This window comes from Oncorhynchus tshawytscha, unplaced genomic scaffold (assembly GCF_018296145.1).
Source record: "Oncorhynchus tshawytscha isolate Ot180627B unplaced genomic scaffold, Otsh_v2.0 Un_contig_4324_pilon_pilon, whole genome shotgun sequence".
Classification (NCBI taxonomy): Eukaryota; Metazoa; Chordata; class Actinopteri; order Salmoniformes; family Salmonidae; genus Oncorhynchus; species Oncorhynchus tshawytscha.
Window position 1 is genome coordinate 291,685 of NW_024609799.1, and position 23,316 is coordinate 315,000.

The following is a 23,316-nucleotide window of genomic DNA, read 5'->3' on the forward strand; positions in this document are numbered from 1 at the left end:
CCCTCCCCCCTGAGGACCTGAGCTCTAGGGGCCATGCCTCAGGACTCCTGGCTGTCCCTCCCCTCTCCCCTTCCCCCTGAGCTCTAGGGCCATGCCTCAGGACTCCTGTCTGTCCCTTCCCCTCCCCCTGAGGACCTGAGCTCTAGGGGCCATGCCTCAGGACTCCTGGCTGTCCCTCCCCCTTTCCCCTGAGCTCTAGGGGGGCCATGCCTCAGGACTCCTGGCTGTCCCTCCCCCCTGAGGACCTGAGCTCTAGAGCCATGCCTCAGGACTCCTGTCTGTCCCTCCCCCTTCCCCCTGAGCTCTAGGGCCATGCCTCAGGGCTCCTGGCTGTCCCTCCCCCCCTTTCCCCTGAGCTCTAGGGCCATGCCTCAGGACTCCTGTCTGTCCCTTCCCCCTGAGGACCTGAGCTCTAGGGCCATGCCTCAGGACTCCTGTCTGTCCCCTCCCCCTGAGGACCTGAGCTCTAGGGCCATGCCTCAGGACTCCTGTCTGTCCCTTCCCCTCCCCCTGAGGACCTGGGCTCTAGGGGCCATGCCTCAGGACTCCTGGCTGTCCCTCCCCCCTCCCCTTCCCCCTGAGCTCTAGGGCCATGCCTCAGGACTCCTGTCTGTCCCTCCCCCTGAGGACCTGAGCTCTAGGGCCATGCCTCAGGACTCCTGTCTGTCCCTTCCCCTCCCCCTTCCCCTGAGCTCTAGGGCCATGCCTCAGGGCTCCTGGCTGTCCCTCCCCCTTTCCCCTGAGCTCTAGGGCCATGCCTCAGGACTCCTGTCTGTCCCTTCCCCTCCCCCCTGAGGACCTGAGCTCTAGGGGCCATGCCTCAGGACTCCTGGCTGTCCCTCCCCCCTGAGGACCTGAGCTCTAGGGCCATGCCTCAGGACTCCTGGCTGTCCCTTCCCCTGAGGACCTGAGCTCTAGGGCCATGCCTCAGGACTCCTGGCTGTCCCTCCCTCCCCCTGAGGACCTGAGCTCTAGGGCCATGCCTCAGGACTCCCTGTCCCCTCCCCCTGAGGACCTGAGCTCTAGGGGCCATGCCTCAGGACTCCTGGCTGTCCCTCCCCCTGAGGACCTGAGCTCTAGGGCCATGCCTCAGGACTCCTGTCTGTCCCTTCCCCTCCCCCCCTGAGGACCTGAGCTCTAGGGGCCATGCCTCAGGACTCCTGTCTGCTCTAGGGCCTTCCCTCCCCCCCTGAGGACCTGAGCTCTAGGGCCATGCCTCAGGACTCCTGTCTGTCCCTCCCCCTGAGGACCTGAGCTCTAGGGGCCATGCCTCAGGACTCCTGGCTGTCCCTTCCCCTCCCCCTGAGGACCTGAGCTCTAGGGCCATGCCTCAGGACTCCTGGCTGTCCCTCCCCCCCCTGAGGACCTGAGCTCTAGGGGCCATGGGCCATGCCTCCCCCTGAGGACCTGAGCTCTAGGGCCATGCCTCAGGACTCCTGGCTGTCCCTCCCCCTGACCTGAGCTCTAGGGCCATGCCTCAGGACTCCTGGCTGTCCCTCCCCCTGACCTGAGCTCTAGGAGATCAGGGCCTAAAATGTATTTCAATTGACTGATCTCCTTATATGAACTGTGACTCAAATCGTTTAAATTGTTGCATGTAACTTTTATATTTGTGTTCAGTATATAAAGTTGATTGAGAGAGATGAGAGATGGAGAGAGAAAGAGATGGAGCGAGAGAGAGAGAGATGGAGCGAGAGAGAGAGAGATGGAGCGAGAGAGAGAGATGGAGCGAGAGAGAGATGGAGCGAGAGAGAGACGGAGCGAGAGAGAGACGGTCCCCTCCCCTGAGAGAGACGGAGCGAGAGAGAGACGGAGCGAGAGAGAGACGGAGAGAGAGAGAGACGGAGCGAGAGAGAGACGGAGCGAGAGAGAGACGGAGCGAGAGAGAGACGGAGAAAGAGAGAGACGGAGCGAGAGAGAGACGGAGCGAGAGAGAGACAGAGAGAGAGAGACGGAGAGAGAGAGACGGAGCGTCCCTCCCCTGACTTTATATTTGTTTCAGTAGAGAGAGAGAGAGAGAGAGAGACGGAGAGAGAGAGAGACGATTGAGAGAGAGAGAGAGACGGAGAGAGAGAGAGAGAGACGGAGAGAGAGAGAGACGGAGAGAGAGAGAGACAGAGAGAGAGAGAGACGGAGAGAGAGAGAGAGAGAGAGAGACGGAGCGAGAGAGAGAGAGAGACGGAGAGAGAGAGAGACGGAGCGAGAGAGAGACGGAGCGAGAGAGAGACAGAGAGAGAGAGAGACGAGGAGAGAGAGAGAGAGAGAGAGAGACGGAGCGAGAGAGAGAGAGAGACGAGAGAGAGAGAGAGAGACGGAGAGAGACGGAGCGAGACGAGAGAGAGACGAGAGAGAGACGGAGCGAGACGGAGAGACGAGCGAGAGAGAGACGGAGCGAGAGAGAGAGAGAGACAGAGCGAGAGAGAGAGACAGAGCGAGAGAGAGAGAGAGAGAGAGCGACAGAGCGAGAGAGAGAGACGGAGCGAGAGAGAGAGAGAGACGAGAGAGACGGAGAGAGAAAGACGGAGCGAGAGAGAGCGGAGCGAGAGAGAGAGAGAGAGACGGAGCGAGAGAGAGAGCGAGAGAGAGAGAGAGACGGAGCAAGAGAGAGACAGAGCGAGACAGAGAGAGAGAGAGAGAGCAGAGAGAGAGAGACAGAGCGAGAGAGAGAGACAGAGAGAGAGAGAGAGAGACAGAGAGAGAGAGAGAGACGGAGCGAGAGAGAGAGACGGAGCGAGAGAGAGAGAGACGGAGCGAGAGAGAGAGAGACGGAGCGAGAGAGAGAGAGACGGAGCAGAGAGAGAGAGAGACGGAGCGAGAGAGAGAGAGACGGAGCGAGAGAGAGAGAGACAGAGAGAGAGAGAGAGAGACGGAGCGAGAGAGAGACGGAGCGAGAGAGACGGAGCGAGAGAGAGACGGAGCGAGAGAGAGAGCGAGAGAGAGACGGAGCGAGAGAGAGACGGAGCGAGAGAGAGACGGAGCGAGAGAGAGACGGAGCGAGAGAGAGACGGAGCGAGAGAGAGACGGAGCGAGAGAGAGAGAGACGGAGCGAGAGAGAGACGGAGCGAGAGAGAGACGATACTCACACAGGTAGAAGGGTAGTTGGGGGTCCTGCAGGTGGCTCTTCACAAAGTGCCTCAGAGCAGCAACTGGACGGACAGTTGAAAACCACCTGGTTATTCCATCACATCTCTATGGTTCCAGTGTGATTATAATGGTTATTCCATCACATCTCTATGGTTCCAGTGTGATTCTAATGGTTATTCCATCACATCTCTATGGTTCCAGTGTGATTCTAATGTCAGATAGATATCAACTACCGGTCTTTAGAGTCAACACATAGTTACTAATACAAGGAGACAGAAGGGGATAGAGGAAGAGAGAGATCTACCTGTCTCTAGAGTCAACACATAGTTACTAATACAAGGAGACAGAAAGGGAGAGAGAAGAGAGAGAGAAAGAGAGAGAGAAAGAGAGAGATCTACCTGTCTCTAGAGTCAACACATAGTTACTAATACAAGGAGACAGAAAGGGGATAGAGGAAGAGAGAGAGAAAGAGAGAGATCTACCTGTCTCTAGAGTCAACACATAGTTACTAATACAAGGAGACAGAAAGGGAGAGAGGAAGAGAGAGAGAAAGAGAGAGGGAGAGATCTACCTGTCTCTAGAGTCAACACATAGTTACTAATACAAGGAGACAGAAAGGGAGAGAGGAAGAGAGAGAGAAGAGAGAGAGATCTACCTGTCTCTAGAGTCAACACATAGTTACTAATACAAGGAGACAGAAAGGGAGAGAGGAAGAGAGAGAGAAAGAGAGAGGGAGAGATCTACCTGTCTCTAGAGGTCTGAAGAATCCCTGTAGAACACATCTGTCAGGGAACTGGACCCTCAGAACTACCTGGACACACACATACACACACACACACATTATTATATTGCTAATGTTACTGTAGTAACAGATTTAGGATCACTATTGGCATCCACCTCCAGGTTAGTGGTCGATTCCATGTAAATGTAGGAGAAATTCAAGGGTACACACACACGGGCGAACACACATTCACCCACACAACTCACTCGGGGGTATCTGTCCATCTTATCCTTCATCTGAGATTCTCTCAGAGCTTTAGTCATCAGAGGAGCCTCCTCTAGTACCCTCCTAAAGGGAGAGAGGAGAGAGAGAGGGGAGAGGGAGAGGGGGGAGAGGTGAGAGAAGGGTGAGGAGAGAGAGGTGAGAAGAGAGATGGGAGAGAGGAGAGGAGAGAGATGGGAGAGGGAGAGAGAAAGAGAGGAGAGAGAGGAGAGGGAGAGAGAAAGAGAGAGAGGAGAGAGCAAGAGAGATGATTTACAGTTGACTTTTTTTGTGTGTGTGTGTGTGTGTGTGTGTGTGTGTGTGTGTGTGTGTGTGTGTGTGTGTGTGTGTGTGTGTTAGATCACTGTGGTCAACGTAATTCTAGCCTTGATAATCTGTGTGGTGTCACACAGAGAACGGGGGAGGCAGACATCTCTTTTGAAGAAGACATCATAAAGAACCAATCAGGCGCACGCACATACCACACAGCAACGTTTCCCAGCATTCCCCACAGTCTCTCCCCAAAGCGTCTAATTAAGTCATTGGCATACTGTAATTTGAGTATATATATAAACCCATATAGAAGTTCCCTAACTGACTGCTTTCAGACCTTAACCATTAGAAGGTCAAAACTGACCCCAGATCTGCTCTTCTTACGTTTGTTTATACATGACATTGGGTTATCCTAACTCACCAAATCCAGGATGTCAAAACTGACCCCAGATCTGCTCATGACACGTAGCCAAGCCGTTAAGAGCATTGGGCCAGTAGTAACCGAAAGGTCGCTGGTTTGAATCCCCAAACAGCCTAGATAAGAACATCTGTCAATGTGCCTTTGAGCAAAGCACTTAACCCTCGTCGCTCCTATAAGTCTCTCTGGATCAGAGTGTCTGCTAAATGACTCACTAACTGTAAGTCTCTCTGGATCAGAGTGTCTGCTAAATGACTCACTAACTGTAAGTCTCTCTGGATCAGAGTGTCTGCTAAATGACTCACTAACTGTAAGTCTCTCTGGGAGAGTGTCTGGAGAAAGACTCACTAAACTGTAAGTCTCTCTGGATCAGAGTGTCTGCTAAATGACTCACTAACTGTAAGTCTCTCTGGATCAGAGTGTCTGCTAAATGACTCACTAACTGTAAGTCTCTCTGGATCAGAGTGTCTGCTAAATGACTCACTAACTGTAAGTCTCTCTGGATCAGAGTGTCTGCTAAATGACTTACTAACTGTAAGTCTCTCTGGATCAGAGTGTCTGCTAAATGACTCACTAACTGTAAGTGTCTCTGGATCAGAGCGTCTGCTAAATGACTCACTAACTGTAAGTCTCTCTGGATCAGAGTGTCTGCTAAATGACTCACTAACTGTAAGTCTCTCTGGATCAGAGTGTCTGCTAAATGACTCACTAACTGTAAGTCTCTCTGGATCAGAGTGTCTGCTAAATGACTCACTAACTGTAAGTCTCTCTGGATCAGAGTGTCTGCTAAATGACTCACTAACTGTAAGTCTCTCTGGATCAGAGTGTCTGCTAAATGACTCACTAACTGTAAGTCTCTATGGATCAGAGTGTCTGCTAAATGACTCACTAACTGTAAGTCTCTCTGGATCAGAGTGTCTGCTAAATGACTCACTAACTGTAAGTCTCTCTGGATCAGAGTGTCTGCTAAATGACTCACTAACTAAGTCTCTGGATCAGAGTGTCTGCTAAATGACTCACTAACTGTAAGTCTCTCTGGATCAGTGTCTGCTAAATGACTCACTAACTAAGTCTCTGGATCAGAGTGTCTGCTAAATGACTCACTAACTGTAAGTCTCTCTGGATCAGAGTGTCTGCTAAATGACTCACCAACTGTAAGTCTCTCTGGATCAGTGTCTGCTAAATGACTCACTAACTGTAAGTCTCTGGATCAGAGTGTCTGCTAAATGACTCACTAACTGTAAGTCTCTCTGGATCAGAGTGTCTGCTAAATGACTCACTAACTGTAAGTCTCTCTGGATCAGAGTGTCTGCTAAATGACTCACTAACTGTAAGTCTCTCTGGATCAGAGTGTCTGCTAAATGACTCACTAACTGTAAGTCTCTCTGGATCAGAGTGTCTGCTAAATGACTCACTAACTGTAAGTCTCTCTGGATCAGAGTGTCTGCTAAATGACTCACTAACTGTAAGTCTCTCTGGATCAGAGTGTCTGCTAAATGACTCACTAACTGTAAGTCTCTCTGGATCAGAGTGTCTGCTAAATGACTTACTAACTGTAAGTGTCTCTGGATCAGAGCGTCTGCTAAATGACTCACTAACTGTAAGTCTCTCTGGATCAGAGTGTCTGCTAAATGACTCACTAACTGTAAGTCTCTCTGGATCAGAGTGTCTGCTAAATGACTCACTAACTGTAAGTCTCTCTGGATCAGAGTGTCTGCTAAATGACTGTCTCTCCTCTCCTCTTCCTCTCTCTCAGTCTCTCCTCTCCTCTTCCTCTCTCTCAGTCTCTCCTCTCCCTCTTCCTCTCTCTGTCTCTCCTCTCCTCTTCCTCTCTCAGTCTCTCCTCTCTTCTCTCTCTCAGTCTCTCCTCCCCTCTTCCTCTCTCTCAGTCTCTCCTCCCCTCTTCCTCTCTCTCAGTCTCTCCTCCCCTCTTCCTCTCTCTCAGTCTCTCCTCCCCTCTTCCTCTCTCTGTCTCTCCTCTCTGTCTCTCCTCCTCTCTTCCTCTCTCAGTCTCTCCTCCCCTCTTCTCTCTCAGTCTCTCTCCTCCCCTCTTCCTCTCTCTCAGTCTCTCCTCTCTCTGTCTCTCCTCCCCCTCTTCCTCTCTCAGTCTCTCCTCCCCTCTTCCTCTCTCTCAGTCTCTCCTCCCCTCTTCCTCTCTCAGTCTCTCCTCCCCTCTTCCTCTCTCAGTCTCTCCTCCCCTCTTCCTCTCTCAGTCTCTCCTCCCCTCTCCCTCTCTCTGTCTCTCCTCTCTCAGTCTCTCCTCCCCTCTTCCTCTCTCAGTCTCTCCTCCCTCTTCCTCTCTCTCAGTCTCTCCTCCCCTCTTCCTCTCTCTTGTCTCTCCTCTCCTCTCTGTCTCTCCTCCCCTCTTCCTCTCTCTGTCTCTCCTCTCTCTGTCTCTCCTCCCCTCTTCCTCTCTCTCAGTCTCTCCTCCCCTCTTCCTCTCTCAGTCTCTCCTCCCCTCTTCCTCTCTCTCAGTCTCTCCTCTCTGTCTCTCCTCCCCTCTTCCTCTCTCTGTCTCTCCTCCCCTCTTCCTCTCTCTGTCTCTCCTCCCCTCTTCCTCTCTCAGTCTCTCCTCCCCTCTTCCTCTCTCTGTCTCTCCTCCCCTCTTCCTCTCTCTGTCTCTCCTCTCCTCTCCTCTCCTCTGTCTCTCTCTCCTCTCTCTCAGTCTCTCCTCTTTCTCAGTCTCTCCTCTCCTCTCTGTCTCTCCTCTCCTCTTCCTCTCTCTCAGTCTCTCAGTCTCTCCTCTCCTCTCTCTGTCTCTCTGTCTCTCTCTCCTCTCCTCTCTTCTCTCCTCAGTTCCACCTCTCCTCTTCCTCTCTCTGTCTCTCCTCTTCCTCTCTGTCTCTCCTCTCCTCTTCCTCTCTCAGTCTCTCCTCTCCTCTTCCCCTCTCTCTGTCTCAGTCTCTCCTCTTTCAGTCTCTCCTCTTCCCCTCTCTCTGTCTCAGTCTCTCCTCTTCCTCTCCTCTCTCCTCAGTCCCACCTCTCACTCTTCAGCTGAGCGAAGCGTTTGCGGATGTCGTCCACAGTCACCTCAAAGAACTCGTCTGGCAAGTCCTGTTCGTTGCCGTAGCGATGCGCCCCAGAGTCCATGTGGTAGATCAGGGGTTCCCTGTCCACCGGCTGTCGAGGAGACAGAGAGAGGTGAGGCTTCTCAACGGCTGCAGACATGACAACAGTAGAAATGTGTATCTGTCTGACTAGGTTTCTACATAAACAATAGGGGAGACTCTCAACAGGCCTCTGAGTAAAAGACTGGGATTTCTCCATGGAAGTGTTTCGTTCATGACATGGTCCGTTCAGCCCATCAGAACAACATCAACCCCCATCAACGGTACCTGCAGAACCTCCTCTACCACGGCCCAGTCATCCTGTTTGGCACTGGCTTGGCGCTGAGAGATAGAAACAGAACATCTAGAACATACCATCTATCATTCATGTATCTATTCACATAGATCAACAGAGTACATTGAGAAGACGTTGGGTTGGACCTACAGGTCTCACCTTGGCGTTGTTGGGTTTAGATTTCTTGGCTTTGGGCGGCCCGCCAACCATTGATGGTGGTGATGATGATGATGCTCCTACACCGCTCACCCCCGGCCCCCCCAGCCTCTGACCCCCTCCAGAGAAAGGGATGAAGGGAGCGGAGGGAGGAGAGGAAGAGGAGGAAGGATGGACAGCGCACTGACCAGATGGTCCTGCCCTCTCTCCATCCCCCTCTTCCTCCCTCTTCACTCCCCCGAAGGGACTGCTTTTAGGCCGCACCGCAATTTGGGAGTTTGTAACCACTTCCGCTTCCTGTTTGCCAGGAAGTGTGCTGCCAGCAGCCGAGGGGACGTGGACGGGGGCATCCGCAGTCTCAACCGGCCTGTCAGGGCTCTCCTTTTTGATTGAAGGCAGCGCTGCGCGCTCTGGTTGTGAGGGAGGCAGTCCGACGGGGGGTAAAGGGCGGGGCTTGGTTTCCTTGGCGACGGGATCTGTCGCCGTGGAAGCCGCCTCCATGCCGTCATCGTCTCCGTTGCCTGGCGATTTGGTCTTCTTCAGTAAAAACCTGTAGAACGGCAGAGAGGAACGACATCATCTACATACTCATCACCACCACCCTTCCCAATCAGTGGCAGTGCATTAATGTCTGCTGTAATGGTGAGGATATGTTGAGGATATGTTGAGGATATGTTGTGGATATGTTGAGGATATGTTGAGGATATGTTGAGGATATGTTGAGGATATGTTGAGGATATGTTGAGGATATGTTGAGGATATGTTGAGGATATGTTGTGGATATGTTGAGGATATGTTGAGGATATGTTGAGGATATGTTGTGGATATGTTGAGGATATGTTGTGGATATGTTGAGGATATGTTGAGGATATGTTGTGGATATGTTGAGGATATGTTGAGGACATGTTGAGGATATGTTGAGGATATGTTGTGGATATGTTGAGGATATGTTGAGGACATGTTGAGGACATGTTGTGGATATGTTGAGGACATGTTCTGGACATGTTGTGGATATGTTGTGGATATGTTGAGGATATGTTGAGGATATGTTGTGGATATGTTGTGGATATGTTGTGGATATGTTGTGGATATGTTGTGGATATGTTGTGGATATGTTGTGGATATGTTGTGGATATGTTGTGGATATGTTGAGGATATGTTGTGGATATGTTGTGGATATGTTGTGGATATGTTGTGGATATGTTGTGGATATGTTGAGGAGGAACCAACCTGACTATGGCACTTCCTCCTGTGAGTCCCAGAGACTTCAGACTGGCCTTCTTTAGAGCTGCCTCACCACTCACCTAAACACACCCCTCCAGTATCAATGTCCTCATTACACTCTGATCAACACCCCCCCCCCCCCGTGTCAGTGTCCTCATTACACTCTGATCAACACCCCCATATCAGTGTCCTCATTATACTCTGATCAACACCCCCCGTATCAATGTCCCCATTACACTCTGATAAACCCCCCTGTATCAATGTCCTCATTACACTCTGATCAACACCCCCCCCCCATATCAGTGTCCTCATCACACTCTGATCAACACCCCACCCCTCCGTATCAATGTCCTCATCACACTCTGATCAACACCCCACCCCCCCGTATCAATGTCCTCATCACACTCTGATCAACACACACAGACAGATGGAGAGAGAGAAGGAGATACCATACCTCATCTCTCATGTAAACACAGACAGGAGTGGAACCTGATTCAGACAACTCAGATGCTCTGTAGAGAAGAAGAGAGAGAGGAGGAGGAGAGAGAAGAAGAGAGAGAGGAGGAGGAGAGAGAAGAAGAGTGAGAGGAGGAGGAGAGAGAAGAAGAGTGAGAGGAGGAGGAGAGAGAACAAAATAGGGATTCTGTGATTCAAAACAAACACACACCTGGGTGGTCTCACCTGTCTGGTGTTAAGTGAGTCTACGTGTGAGCAACTGTGTTTGTGTGGTGTGTGGTGTGTGTGTGTGGTGTGTGTGTGTGGTGTGTGTGTGCGGTGTGTGTGTGCGGTGTGTGTGTGTGTGTGTGTGTGTGTTTGGTGTGTGTGTTTGGTGTGTGTGTGTCTCCATTAAAAACCACTGAACCATAACTGTATCAATGCAGGTCGTCTCCTAAACACAGTAACTTCTCCCTGGCTTGTTGTTCCCCCAGATTCCCGGGCGGACCGGAGCCGACATTCATTCTGGAAGCTTCCGTGGCAAAGATTTATTGATGATGTCATCACAGAGAAGAGGAAAGGGGTGACGGACAGACAGCTGGTCTCAAAGAGAGTAGGGCCCTAGTAAATGATGATGTCATCACAGAGAAGACGAAAGGGGTGACGGACAGACAGCTGGTCTCACAGAGAGTAGGGCCCTAGTAAATGATGATGTCATCACAGAGAAGACGAAAGGGGTGACGGACAGACAGCTGGTCTCACAGAGAGTAGGGCCCTAGTAAATGATGATGTCATCACAGAGAAGACGAAAGGGGTGACGGACAGACAGCTGGTCTCACAGAGAGTAGGGCCCAAGTAAATGATGATGTCATCACAGAGAAGACGAAAGGGGTGACGGACAGACAGCTGGTCTCACAGAGAGTAGGGCCCAAGTAAATGATGATGTCATCACAGAGAGTAGGGCCCAAGTAAATGATGATGTCATCACAGAGAAGACGAAAGGGGTGACGGACAGACAGCTGGTCTCACAGAGAGTAGGGCCCTAGTAAATGATGATGTCATCACAGAGAAGACGAAAGGGGTGACGGACAGACAGCTGGTCTCAAAGAGAGTAGGGCCCAAGTAAATGATGATGTCATCAAAGAGAGTAGGGCCCAAGTAAATGATGATGTCATCACAGAGAAGACGAAAGGGGTGACGGACAGACAGCTGGTCTCACAGAGAGTAGGGCCCTAGTAAATGATGATGTCATCACAGAGAAGACGAAAGGGGTGACGGACAGACAGCTGGTCTCACAGAGAGTAGGGCCCTAGTAAATGATGATGTCATCACAGAAAGTAGGGCCCTAGTAAATGATGATGTCATCACAGAGAGTAGGGCCCTAGTAAATGATGATGTCATCACAGAGAGTAAATGTCATTTATTTGCGTAATTCCGTTGACTTTCTTTCCTAAATTCTGTTTTCTCCGCGTTGCTTTTCCAGGTTTCCGATTTCAAAAACAACTACGTTGGATGTTCAGTCCACAACGAGGCTTAAACCACATCAGAAGACCACTTTTAAGGTCTGGGGAAAATAGAAGAAATGTAGATTTTTGGGTGTAGTTACCCTTTAATGTCAGTGATCACCAGGAAGAGACCGCTGTCCACTACACTAAGAGACCGCTGTCCACTACACTAAGAGACCGCTGTCCACTACACTAAGAGACCGCTGTCCACTACACTAAGAGACCGCTGTCCACTACACTGAGAGACCGCTGTCCACTACACTAAGAGACCGCTGTCCACTACACTAAGAGACCGCTGTCCACTACACTAAGAGACCGCTGTCCACTACACTGAGAGACCGCTGTCCACTACACTGAGAGACCGCTGTCCACTACACTAAGAGACCGCTGTCCACTACACTAAGAGACCGCTGTCCACTACACTGAGAGACCCTGTCCACTACACTAAGAGACCGCTGTCCACTACACTAAGAGACCGCTGTCCACTACACTAAGAGACCGCTGTCCACTACACTAAGTGACCGCTGTCCACTACACTGAGAGACCCCTGTCCACTACACTGAGAGACCGCTGTCCACTACACTGAGAGACCGCTGTCCACTACACTAAGAGACCGCTGTCCACTACACTAAGAGACCGCTGTCCACTACACTGAGAGACCGCTGTCCACTACACTGAGAGACCGCTGTCCACTACACTGAGAGACCGCTGTCCACTACACTAAGAGACCGCTGTCCACTACACTAAGAGACCGCTGTCCACTACACTGAGAGACCCCTGTCCACTACACTGAGAGACCGCTGTCCACTACACTGAGAGACCGCTGTCCACTACACTGAGAGACCGCTGTCCACTACACTGAGAGACCGCTGTCCACTACACTGAGAGACCGCTGTCCACTACACTGAGAGACCGCTGTCCACTACACTGAGAGACCGCTGTCCACTACACTGAGAGACCGCTGTCCACTACACTAAGAGACCGCTGTCCACTACACTACACTAAGAGACCGTTGTCCACTACACTAAGAGACCGCTGTCCACTACACTAAGAGACCGCTGTCCACTACACTAAGAGACCGCTGTCCACTACACTACAAGAGACCGCTGTCCACTACACTAAGAGACCGCTGTCCACTACACTAAGAGACCGCTGTCCACTACACTAAGAGACCGCTGTCCACTACACTAAGAGACCGCTGTCCACTACACTAAGAGACCGCTGTCCACTACACTAAGAGACCGCTGTCCACTACACTAAGAGACCGCTGTCCACTACACTAAGAGACCGTTGTCCACTACACTAAAAGACCGAGACACCGAGAGACCGCTGTCCACTACACTAAGAGACCGCTGTCCACTACACCAAGAGACCGCTGTCCACTACACTAAGAGACCGCTGTCCACTACACTAAGAGACCGCTGTCCACTACACTAAGAGACCGCTGTCCACTACACTAAGAGACCGCTGTCCACTACACTAAGAGACCGCTGTCCACTACACTAAGAGACCGCTGTCCACTACACTGAGAGACCGCTGTCCACTACACTGAGAGACCGCTGTCCACTACACTGAGAGACCGCTGTCCACTACACTAAGAGACCGCTGTCCACTACACTAAGAGACCGCTGTCCACTACACTAAGAGACCGCTGTCCACTACACTAAGAGACCGTTGTCCACTACACTAAGAGACCGCTGTCCACTACACTAAGAGACCGCTGTCCACTACACTAAGAGACCGCTGTCCACTACACTAAGAGACCGCTGTCCACTACACTAAGAGACCGCTGTCCACTACACTAAGAGACCGCTGTCCACTACACTAAGAGACCGCTGTCCACTACACTAAGAGACCGCTGTCCACTACACTAAGAGACCGCTGTCCACTACACTAAGAGACCGCTGTCCACTACACTAAGAGACCGCTGTCCACTACACTAAGAGACCGCTGTCCACTACACTAAGAGACCGCTGTCCACTACACTAAGAGACCGCTGTCCACTACACTAAGAGACCGCTGTCCACTACACTAAGAGACCGCTGTCCACTACACTAAGAGACCGCTGTCCACTACACTAAGAGACCGCTGTCCACTACACTAAGAGACCGCTGTCCACTACACTAAGAGACCGCTGTCCACTACACTAAGAGACCGCTGTCCACTACACTAAGAGACCGCTGTCCACTACACTAAGAGACCGCTGTCCACTACACGGCCATGGTGCTTGCCTATTGAGCAGCAAGAGGAACTGGCCCTCCCTACCTTCAGGCTGTGCTCAAACCCTACACCCCAACCCCAGCACTCCGTTCTGCCACCTCTGGTCTCCTCCACCCCTACAGGAGGGCAGCTCAGTCCAAGCTCTTCTCTGTCCTCGCACCCCAATGGTGGAACCAGCTTCCCAGCTGTGACAGAGTCTTACTTTAACTGTGATGTGGTTGTCCCACCTAGCGATCATAAGATGAATATACAAACTAAGTCACTCTGGATAATTACTGAAATGTAAAATGTTTGGTTAGTGATGTTTCTGTAGTGCTCATGTGATTGCAGAGTTTTGCTAAACAAACGGCCTCTGGATTGATGATATAATGACATCATTCTGCCAGGTACTTTGTGGTTAACACTTACAGTGCCTTGCGAAAGTATTCCGTCCCCTTGAATTTTGCGACCTTTTGCCACATTTCAGGCTTCAAACATAAAGATATAAAACTGTATTTTTTTGTGAAGAATCAACAACAAGTGGGACACAATCATGAAGTGGAACGACATTTATTGGATATTTCAAACTTTTTTAACAAATCAAAAACTGAAAAATTGGGCATGCAAAATTATTCAGCCCCCTTAAGTTAATACTTTGTAGCGCCACCTTTTGCTGCGATTACAGCTGTAAGTCGCTTGGGGTATGTCTCTATCAGTTTTGCACATCGAGAGACTGAATTTTTTTCCCATTCCTCCTTGCAAAACAGCTCGAGCTCAGTGAGGTTGGATGGAGAGCATTTGTGAACAGCAGTTTTCAGTTCTTTCCACAGATTCTCGATTGGATTCAGGTCTGGACTTTGACTTGGCCATTCTAACACCTGGATATGTTTATTTTTGAACCATTCCATTGTAGATTTTGCTTTATGCTTTGGATCATTGTCTTGTTGGAAGACAAATCTCCGTCCCAGTCTCAGGTCTTTTGCAGACTCCATCAGGTTTTCTTCCAGAATGGTCCTGTATTTGGCTCCATCCATCTTCCCATCAATTTTAACCATCTTCCCTGTCCCTGCTGAAGAAAAGCAGGCCCAAACCATGATGCTGCCACCACCATGTTTGACAGTGGGGATGGTGTGTTCAGGGTGATGACCTGTGTTGCTTTTACGCCAAACATAACGTTTTGCATTGTTGCCAAAAAGTTCAATTTTGGTTTCATCTGACCAGAGCACCTTCTTCCACATGTTTGGTGTGTCTCCCAGGTGGCTTGTGGCAAACTTTAAACAACACTTTTTATGGATATCTTTAAGAAATGGCTTTCTTCTTGCCACTCTTCCATAAAGGCCAGATTTGTGCAATATACGACTGATTGTTGTCCTATGGACAAAGTCTCCCACCTCAGCTGTAGATCTCTGCAGTTCATCCAGAGTGATCATGGGCCTCTTGGCTGCATCTCTGATCAGTCTTCTCCTTGTATGAGCTGAAAGTTTAGAGGGACGGCCAGGTCTTGGTAGATTTGCAGTGGTCTGATACTCCTTCCATTTCAATATTTTCGCTTGCACAGTGCTCCTTGGGATGTTTAAAGCTTGGGAAATCTTTTTCTATCCAAATCCGGCTTTAAACTTCTTCACAACAGTATCTCGGACCTGCTTGGTGTTCCTTGTTCTTCATGATGCTCTCTGCGCTTTTAACGGACCTCTGAGACTATCACAGTACAGGTGCATTTATACGGAGACTTGATTACACACAGGTGGATTGTATTTATCATCATTAGTCATTTAGGTCAACATTGGATCATTCAGAGATCCTCACTGAACTTCTGGAGAGAGTTTGCTGCACTGAAAGTAAAGGGGCTGAATAATTTTGCACGCCCAATTTTTCAGTTTTTGATTTGTTAAAAAAGTTTGAAATATACAATAAATGTCGTTCCACTTCATGATTGTGTCCCACTTGTTGTTGATTCTTCACAAAAAATACAGTTTTATATCTTTATGTTTGAAGCCTGAAATGTGGCAAAAGGTCGCAAAGTTCAAGGGGGCCGAATACTTTCGCAAGGCACTGTAAATGAGAAGGTTTGAGAAAACCTTCTTCTGATAGAGAAGGAAAGGCTATCATTAGCATCATCTCTATCAGAAAAAGGCTATCATTAGTCTCATCTCTATCAGAAAAAGGCTATCATTAGTCTCATCTCTATCAGAAAAAGGCTATCATTAGCATCATCGCTAACGGCCACACAACATGTAGAGACACACCACACACGCGCGCACACACACACACACACTTCGGTACTGTTTCAGAAAGTTTCAGGAAAATAGGAATCACTGATGTATTTTGTTAATGTCTTATGATAAACTTTGTCAAATTAATTAATGTTGTAATAAATTCTATACATTCAGTTGATTTCCTACTAAAGTCAATAACATTCTGTTTTAATGTCTGGATTCCATGATCCCTTCCCCAACGCTGATTTCATAGGGCCCTAAGAAAGATAGGGAGGGGCTAGGTAAAGATGTGGGATTAGGGAGGAAGGGAGGGGCTAGGTAAGAATGTGGGATTAGGGAGGAAGGGAGGGGCTAGGTAAGGATGTGGGATTAGGGAGGGGCTAGGTAAGGATGTGGGATTAGGGAGGAAGGAGAGTCTAGGTAAGGATGTGGGATTAGGGAGGAAGGAGGGGCTGGGATTAGGGAGGATGTGGGATTAGGGATGATGTGGGATTAGGGAGGGGGCTAGGTAAGGATTTGGGATTAGGGAGGAAGGGAGGGGTTAGTTAAGGATGTGGGATTAGGGAGGAAGGGAGGGGCTAGGTAAGGATTTGGGATTAGGGAGGAAGGGAGCGGCTAGGTAAGGATGTGGGATTAGGGGGGAGGAAGGGAGGGGCTAGGTAAGGATGTGGGATTAGGGAGGAAGGGAGGGGCTAGTTAAGGATGTGGGATTAGGGAGGAAGGGGGGGGCTAGGTAAGGATGTGGGATTAGGGAGGAAGGGAGGGGCTAGGTAAGGATGTGGGATTAGGGAGGAAGGGAGGGGCTAGGTAAGGATGTGGGATTAGGGAGGAAGGGAGGGGCTAGGTAAGGATGTGGGATTAGGGAGGAAGGAAGGGGCTAGGTAAGGATTTGGGATTAGGGAGGAAGGGAGGGGCTAGGTAAGGATGTGGGATTAGGGAGGAAGGGAGGGGCTAGGTAAGGATTTGGGATTAGGGAGGAAGGGAGGGGCTAGGTAAGGATTTGGGATTAGGGAGGAAGGGAGGGGCTAGGTAAGGATTTGGGATTAGGGTGGAAGGGAGGGGCTAGGTAAGGATTTGGGATTAGGGAGGAAGGGAGGGGCTAGGTAAGGATTTGGGATTAGGGAGGGACTAGGTAAGGATTTGGGATTAGGGAGGAGCTAGGTAAGGATTTGGGATTAGGGAGGAAGGGAGGGGCTATGTAAGGATTTGGGATTAGGGAGGAGCTAGGTAAGGATTTGGGATTAGGGAGGAGCTAGGTAAGGATTTGGGATTAGGGAGGAAGGGGCTAGGTAAGGATTTGGGATTAGGGAGGAAGGGAGGGGCTAGGTAAGGATTTGGGATTAGGGAGGAAGGGGGGTGAAGGGGCTGCCAAAAGCAGGGCAAAGATTGAGCTCCTAAAGACACCATGTAGAGTAGAGAGAGTAAAGAGAGGCTGGGGAGAGAGTAGAGAGAGGATAGAGAGAGAGAGAGTAGAGAGAGAGTAGAGAGCGGCTGGAGAGAGTAAAGAGAGAGTAGAGAGCGGCTGGAGAGAGTAGAGAGCGGCTGGAGAGAGTAGAGAGCGGCTGGAGAGAGTAGAGATTTGGGATTAGGGAGGAAGAGAGCTAGAGAGCGGCTGGAAAGATTAGAGAGCGGAAGGGGAGAGAGTAGAGATTTGGGCTGGAGAGAGAGTAGAGAGCGGCTGGAGAGAGATTTAGAGAGGGCTGGAGGGAGAGAGATTAGAGAGCGGCTGGGATTAGAGAGTAGAGAGCGGCTAGGGAGAGAGATTAGAGAGCGGCTGGAGAGAGCTAGAGAGCGGCTGGAGAGAGTAGAGAGCGGCTGGAGAGAGTAGAGAGCGGCTGGAGAGAGAGCTAGAGAGCGGCTGGGAGAGAGTAGAGAGCTAGTAGAGAGCGGCTGGAGAGAGTAGGGAGCGGCTGGAGAGAGAGTAGAGAGCGGCTGGGAGAGAGAGTAGAGAGCGGCTGGAGAGAGTAAAGAGAGAGTAGAGAGCGGCTGGGAGAGAGTAGAGAGCGGCTGGAGAGAGAGAGGCGGCTAGAGAGCGGCTAGGGGAGAGAGTAGAGAGAGCTGGAGAGAGAGTAGAGAGCGGCTGGAAGAGAGTAGAGAGCGGCTGGAGAGAGAGTAGAGAGCGGCTGGGAGAGAGAGTAGAGAGCGGCTGGGAGAGAGAGTAGAGAGCGGCTGGGAGAGAGAGAGCGGCTGGAGAGAGTAGAGAGCGGCTGGAGAGAGAGTAGAGAGCGGCTGGAGAGAGTAGAGAGCGGCTGGAGAGAGAGTAGAGAGCGGCTGGGAGAGAGTAGAGAGCGGCTGGAGAGAGAGTAGAGAGCGGCTGGAGAGAGAGTAGAGAGCGGCTGGAGAGAGAGTAGAGAGCGGCTGGAGAGAGAGTAGAGAGCGGCTGGAGAGAGAGTAGAGAGCGGCTGGAGAGAGTAGAGAGCGGCTGAGAGAGAGTAGAGAGCGGCTGGAGAGAGAGAGAGCGGCTGGAGAGAGAGTAGAGAGCGGCTGGAGAGAGTAGAGAGCGGCTGGAGAGAGTAGAGAGCGGCTGGAGAGAGAGTAGAGAGCGGCTGGAGAGAGAGTAGAGAGCTGGAGAGAGTAGAGAGGAGAGAGAGTAGAGAGCGGCTGGAGAGAGTAGAGAGCGGCTGGAGAGAGAGTAGAGAGCGGCTGGAGAGAGAGTAGAGAGCGGCTGGAGAGAGTAGAGAGCGGCTGGAGAGAGTAGAGAGCGGCTGGAGAGAGTAGAGAGCGGCTGGGGGAGAGAGTAGAGAGCGGCTGGGGAGAGAGTAGAGAGCGGCAGGGGAGAGAGTAGAGAGCGGCTGAGAGAGTAGAGAGCGGCTGGGGAGAGAGTAGAGAGCGGCTGGAGAGAGAGTAGAGAGCGGCTGGGGAGAGAGTAGAGAGCAGCTGGAGAGAGAGTAGAGAGCGGCTGGAGAGAGTAGAGAGCGGCTGGGAGAGAGAGTAGAGAGCGGAGAGGGGAGAGAGAGTAGAGAGCAGCTGGAGAGAGAGTAGAGAGCGGCTGGGGAGAGAGTAGAGAGCTGGAGAGAGAGAGAGCGGCTGGGAGAGAGTAGAGAGCAGCTGGAGAGAGAGTAGAGAGCGGCTGGAGAGAGAGTAGAGAGCGGCTGGCTGGAGAGTAGAGGCTGGAGAGAGAGTAGAGAGCGGCTGGAGAGAGTAGAGAGCGGCTGGAGAGAGTAGAGAGCGGCTGGAGAGAGAGTAGAGAGCGGCTGGAGAGAGAGAGAGAGTAGAGAGCGGCTGGAGAGAGTAGAGAGCGGCTGGAGAGAGGAGAGAGAGTAGAGAGCGGCTAGAGAGAGTAGAGAGCGGCTGGGGAGAGAGTAGAGAGCGGCTGGGAGAGAGTAGAGAGCGGCTGGAGAGAGTAGAGAGCGGGCTGGAGAGAGAGAGAGGCTGGAGAGAGAGTAGAGAGCGGCTGGAGAGAGTAGAGAGCGGCTGGAGAGAGTAGAGAGCGGCTAGAGAGAGTAGAGAGCGGCTGGAGAGAGTAGAGAGAGAGAGCGGCTGGAGAGAGTAGAGAGCGGCTGGAGAGAGTAGAGAGCGGCTGGAGAGAGAGTAGAGAGCGGCTGAGAGAGAGAGCTGGAGAGAGAGTAGAGAGCGGCTGGAGAGAGTAGAGAGCGGCTGGAGAGAGAGTAGAGAGCGGCTGGAGAGAGTAGAGAGCGGCTGGAGAGAGAGAGTAGAGAGCGGCTGGAGAGAGAGCTAGAGAGCGGCTGGAGAGAGTAGAGAGCGGCTGGGAGAGAGTAGAGAGCGGCTGGAGAGAGTAGAGAGCGGCTGGAGAGAGTAGAGAGCGGCTGGAGAGAGTAGAGAGCGGCTGGCTGGAGAGAGTAGAGAGCGGCTGGAGAGAGTAGAGAGCGGCTGGGGAGAGAGAGCGGCTGGGGAGAGAGTAGAGAGCGGCTGGAGAGAGTAGAGAGCGGCTGGGAGAGAGTAGAGAGCGGCTGGAGAGAGAGTAGAGAGCGGCTGGGGAGAGAGTAGAGAGCGGCTGAGAGAGAGTAGAGAGCGGCTGGAGAGAGTAGAGAGTGGCTGGAGAGAGAGAGAGTAGAGAGCGGCTGGGGAGAGTAGAGAGCGGCTGGGGAGAGAGTAGAGAGCGGCTGGAGAGAGAGTAGAGAGCGGCTGGGGAGAGAGAGAGCGGCTGGAGAGAGTAGAGAGCGGCTGGAGAGAGTAGAGAGCGGCTGGAGAGAGTAGAGAGCGGCTGGAGAGAGAGTAGAGAGCGGCTGGAGAGAGTAGAGAGCGGCTGGGAGAGAGTAGAGAGCGGCTGGAGAGAGAGTAGAGAGCGGCTGGAGAGAGAGTAGAGAGAGCTGGAGGAGAGTAGAGAGCGAGCTGAGAGAGTAGAGAGCGGCTGGAGAGAGTAGAGAGCGGCTGGAGAGAGAGTAGAGAGCGGCTGGAGAGAGAGAGCGGCTGGAGAGAGAGTAGAGAGCGGCTGGGAGAGTAGAGAGCGGCTGGAGAGAGTAGAGAGCGGCTGGGAGAGTAGAGAGCGGCTGGAGAGAGAGAGCGGCTGGAGAGAGAGAGAGCGGCTGGGGAGAGAGAGAGCGGCTGGAGAGAGTAGAGCGGCTGGAGAGAGTAGAGAGCGGCTGGAGAGAGTAGAGAGCGGCTGGAGAGAGTAGAGAGCGGCTGGAGAGAGAGTAGAGAGCGGCTGGGAGAGAGTAGAGAGCGGCTGGGAGAGAGTAGAGAGCGGCTGGGAGAGAGAGCGGCTGGAGAGAGAGAGCGGCTGGAGAGAGAGTAGAGAGCGGCTGGAGAGAGTAGAGAGCGGCTGGGGAGAGAGAGAGCGGCTAGAGAGAGTAGAGAGCGGCTGGGGAGAGTAGAGAGCGGCTGGGGAGAGAGTAGAGAGCGGCTGGAGAGAGTAGAGAGCGGCTGGGAGAGAGTAGAGAGCGGCTGGAGAGAGAGTAGAGAGCGGCTGGGGAGAGAGTAGAGAGCGGCTGGAGAGAGTAGAGAGCAGCTGGAGAGAGTAGAGAGAGCTGGAGAGAGTAGAGAGCGGCTGGAGAGAGAGAGAGAGCGGCTAGAGAGAGAGTAGAGAGCGGCTAGGGGAGAGAGTAGAGAGCGGCTGGGAGAGAGTAGAGAGCGGCTGGAGAGAGAGTAGAGAGCGGCTGGAGAGAGAGTAGAGAGCGGCTGGAGAGAGTAGAGAGCGGCTGGAGAGAGAGTAGAGAGCAGCTGGAGAGAGAGTAGAGAGCGGCTGGAGAGAGTAGAGAGCGGCTGGAGAGAGGGGAGAGAGTAGAGAGCGGCTGGGAGAGAGTAGAGAGCGGCTGGAGAGAGTAGAGAGCGGCTGGGAGAGAGTAGAGAGCGGCTGGGAGAGAGTAGAGAGCGGCTGGAGAGAGTAGAGAGCGGCTGGAGAGAGTAGAGAGCGGCTGGGAGAGAGTAGAGAGCGGCTGGGAGAGAGTAGAGCGGCTGGAGAGAGTAGAGAGCGGCTGGAGAGAGAGTAGAGAGCGGCTGGGAGAGAGTAGAGAGCGGCTGGGAGAGTAGAGAGAGCTGGAGAGAGAGCGGCTGGAGAGAGTAGAGAGCGGCTGGAGAGAGTAGAGAGCGGCTGGAGAGAGTAGAGCGGCTGGAGAGAGTAGAGAGCGGCTGGAGAGAGTAGAGAGCGGCTGGAGAGAGTAGAGCGGCTGGAGAGAGTAGAGCGGCTGGAGAGAGTAGAGAGCGGCTGGAGAGAGTAGAGAGCGGCTGGAGAGAGTAGAGAGCGGCTGGAGAGAGTAGAGAGCGGCTGAGAGAGAGTAGAGAGCGGCTGGAGAGAGTAGAGAGCGGCTGGGGAGAGTAGAGAGCGGCTGGAGAGAGAGTAGAGAGCGGCTGGAGAGAGTAGAGAGCGGCTGGGGAGAGTAGAGAGCGGCTGGAGAGAGTAGAGAGCGGCTGGAGAGAGAGTAGAGAGCGGCTGGAGAGAGTAGAGAGCGGCTGGGGAGAGTAGAGAGCGGCTGGAGAGAGTAGAGAGCGGCTGGGGAGAGTAGAGAGCGGCTGAGAGAGAGTAGAGAGCAGCTGGAGAGAGAGTAGAGAGCGGCTGGAGAGAGAGTAGAGAGAGTAGAGAGCGGTTGGAGAGAGCTAGAGAGAGTAGAGAGCGGCTGGAGAGAGAGTAGAGAGCGGCTGGAGAGAGTAGAGAGCTGGGGAAGAGCTGGAAGAGAGTAGAGAGCCACTGGGGAGAGAGTAGAGAGCGGCTGGGGAGAGTAGAGAGCGGTTGGGGAGAGAGTAGAGAGAGTAGAGAGCGGCTGGGGAGAGTAGAGAGCGGTTGGGGAGAGAGTAGAGAGAGTAGAGAGCGGCTGGGGAGAGAGTAAAGAGAGTAGAGAGCGGCTGGGGAGAGAGTAGAGAGCGGCTGGGGAGAGTAGAGAGCGGTTGGGGAGAGTAAAGTAGAGAGTAGAGAGCGGCTGGGGAGAGAGTAGAGAGTAGAGAGCGGCTGGGGAGAGAGTAAAGAGAGTAGAGAGCGGCTGGGGGAGGAGAGAGTAGAGAGCGGCTGGGGAGAGAGTAGAGAGCGGCTGGGGGAGAGAGTTAGAGCGCGGCTGGAGAGAGTAGAGAGTGGCTAGAGAGAGTAGAGAGCGGCTGGAGAGAGTAGAGAGTAGAGAGCGGCTGGGGAGAGTAGAGAGCGGCTGGGGAGAGAGTAGAGAGCGGCTGGAGAGAGAGTAGAGAGAGTAGAGAGCGGTTGGGGAGAGTAGAGAGCGGTTGGGGAGAGTAGAGAGCGGCTGGAGAGAGTAGAGAGCGGCTGGAGAGAGTAGAGAGCGGCTGGAGAGAGTAGAGAGCGGCTGGAGAGAGAGTAGAGAGCAGCTGGAGAGAGAGTAGAGAGCGGCTGGAGAGAGAGTAGAGAGAGTAGAGAGCGGTTGGAGAGAGAGTAGAGAGAGTAGAGAGCGGCTGGAGAGAGTAGAGAGCGGCTGGAGAGAGTAGAGAGAGTAGAGAGCGGCTGGAGAGAGAGAGAGAGAGTAGAGAGCGGCTGAGAGAGAGAGTAGAGAGCGGCTGGAGAGGGGAGAGCGGCTAGAGAGCGGTTGGAGAGCGGTAGAGAGAGAGAGAGCGGCTGGAGAGAGAGTAGAGAGCGGCTGGAGAGAGTAGAGAGCGGCTGGGGAGAGAGTAGAGAGCGGCTGGAGAGAGAGAGAGAGAGTAGAGAGCGGCTGGAGAGAGTAGAGAGAGTAGAGAGCGGCTGGAGAGAGTAGAGAGCGGCTGGAGAGAGTAGAGAGCGGCTGGAGAGAGAGTAGAGAGAGTAGAGAGCGGTTGGAGAGAGTAGAGAGAGTAGAGAGCGGCTGGAGAGAGAGCTGGAGAGAGAGTAGAGAGCGGCTGGAGAGAGAGAGAGAGTAGAGAGCGGCTGAAGAGAGAGAGAGAGAGGCGGGGAGAGTAGAGAGCGGTAGAGAGAGTAGAGAGCGGCTGGAGAGAGAGTAGAGAGCGGCTGGAGAGAGAGTAGAGAGCGGCTGGAGAGAGAGTAGAGAGCGGCTGGGAGAGAGTAGAGAGCGGCTGGGAGAGAGTAGAGAGCGGCTGGAGAGAGAGTAGAGAGCGGCTGGGGAGAGAGTAGAGAGCGGCTGGAGAGTAGAGAGAGTAGAGAGCGGCTGGAGA

At 52.6% G+C, this 23,316-nt stretch overlaps 1 protein-coding gene across 1 annotated transcript in view; it reads right to left on the reverse strand.

The window, feature by feature from the left end:
- The window catches only part of aspscr1 (ASPSCR1 tether for SLC2A4, UBX domain containing), a 51,631-nt gene that overhangs the window by 15,544 nt on the left and 12,771 nt on the right, over positions 1-23,316 (reverse strand). Inside the window, exons 5-12 of the mRNA XM_042318273.1 lie at positions 9,934-9,991; positions 9,486-9,559; positions 8,259-8,805; positions 8,093-8,146; positions 7,738-7,877; positions 4,072-4,153; positions 3,829-3,895; positions 3,084-3,146 (exon numbers count right to left, since the gene is read on the reverse strand). Coding sequence (XP_042174207.1) covers positions 3,084-3,146; positions 3,829-3,895; positions 4,072-4,153; positions 7,738-7,877; positions 8,093-8,146; positions 8,259-8,805; positions 9,486-9,559; positions 9,934-9,991 — 1,085 coding nt within the window. The remainder of the gene's footprint in view (positions 1-3,083; positions 3,147-3,828; positions 3,896-4,071; positions 4,154-7,737; positions 7,878-8,092; positions 8,147-8,258; positions 8,806-9,485; positions 9,560-9,933; positions 9,992-23,316) is intronic.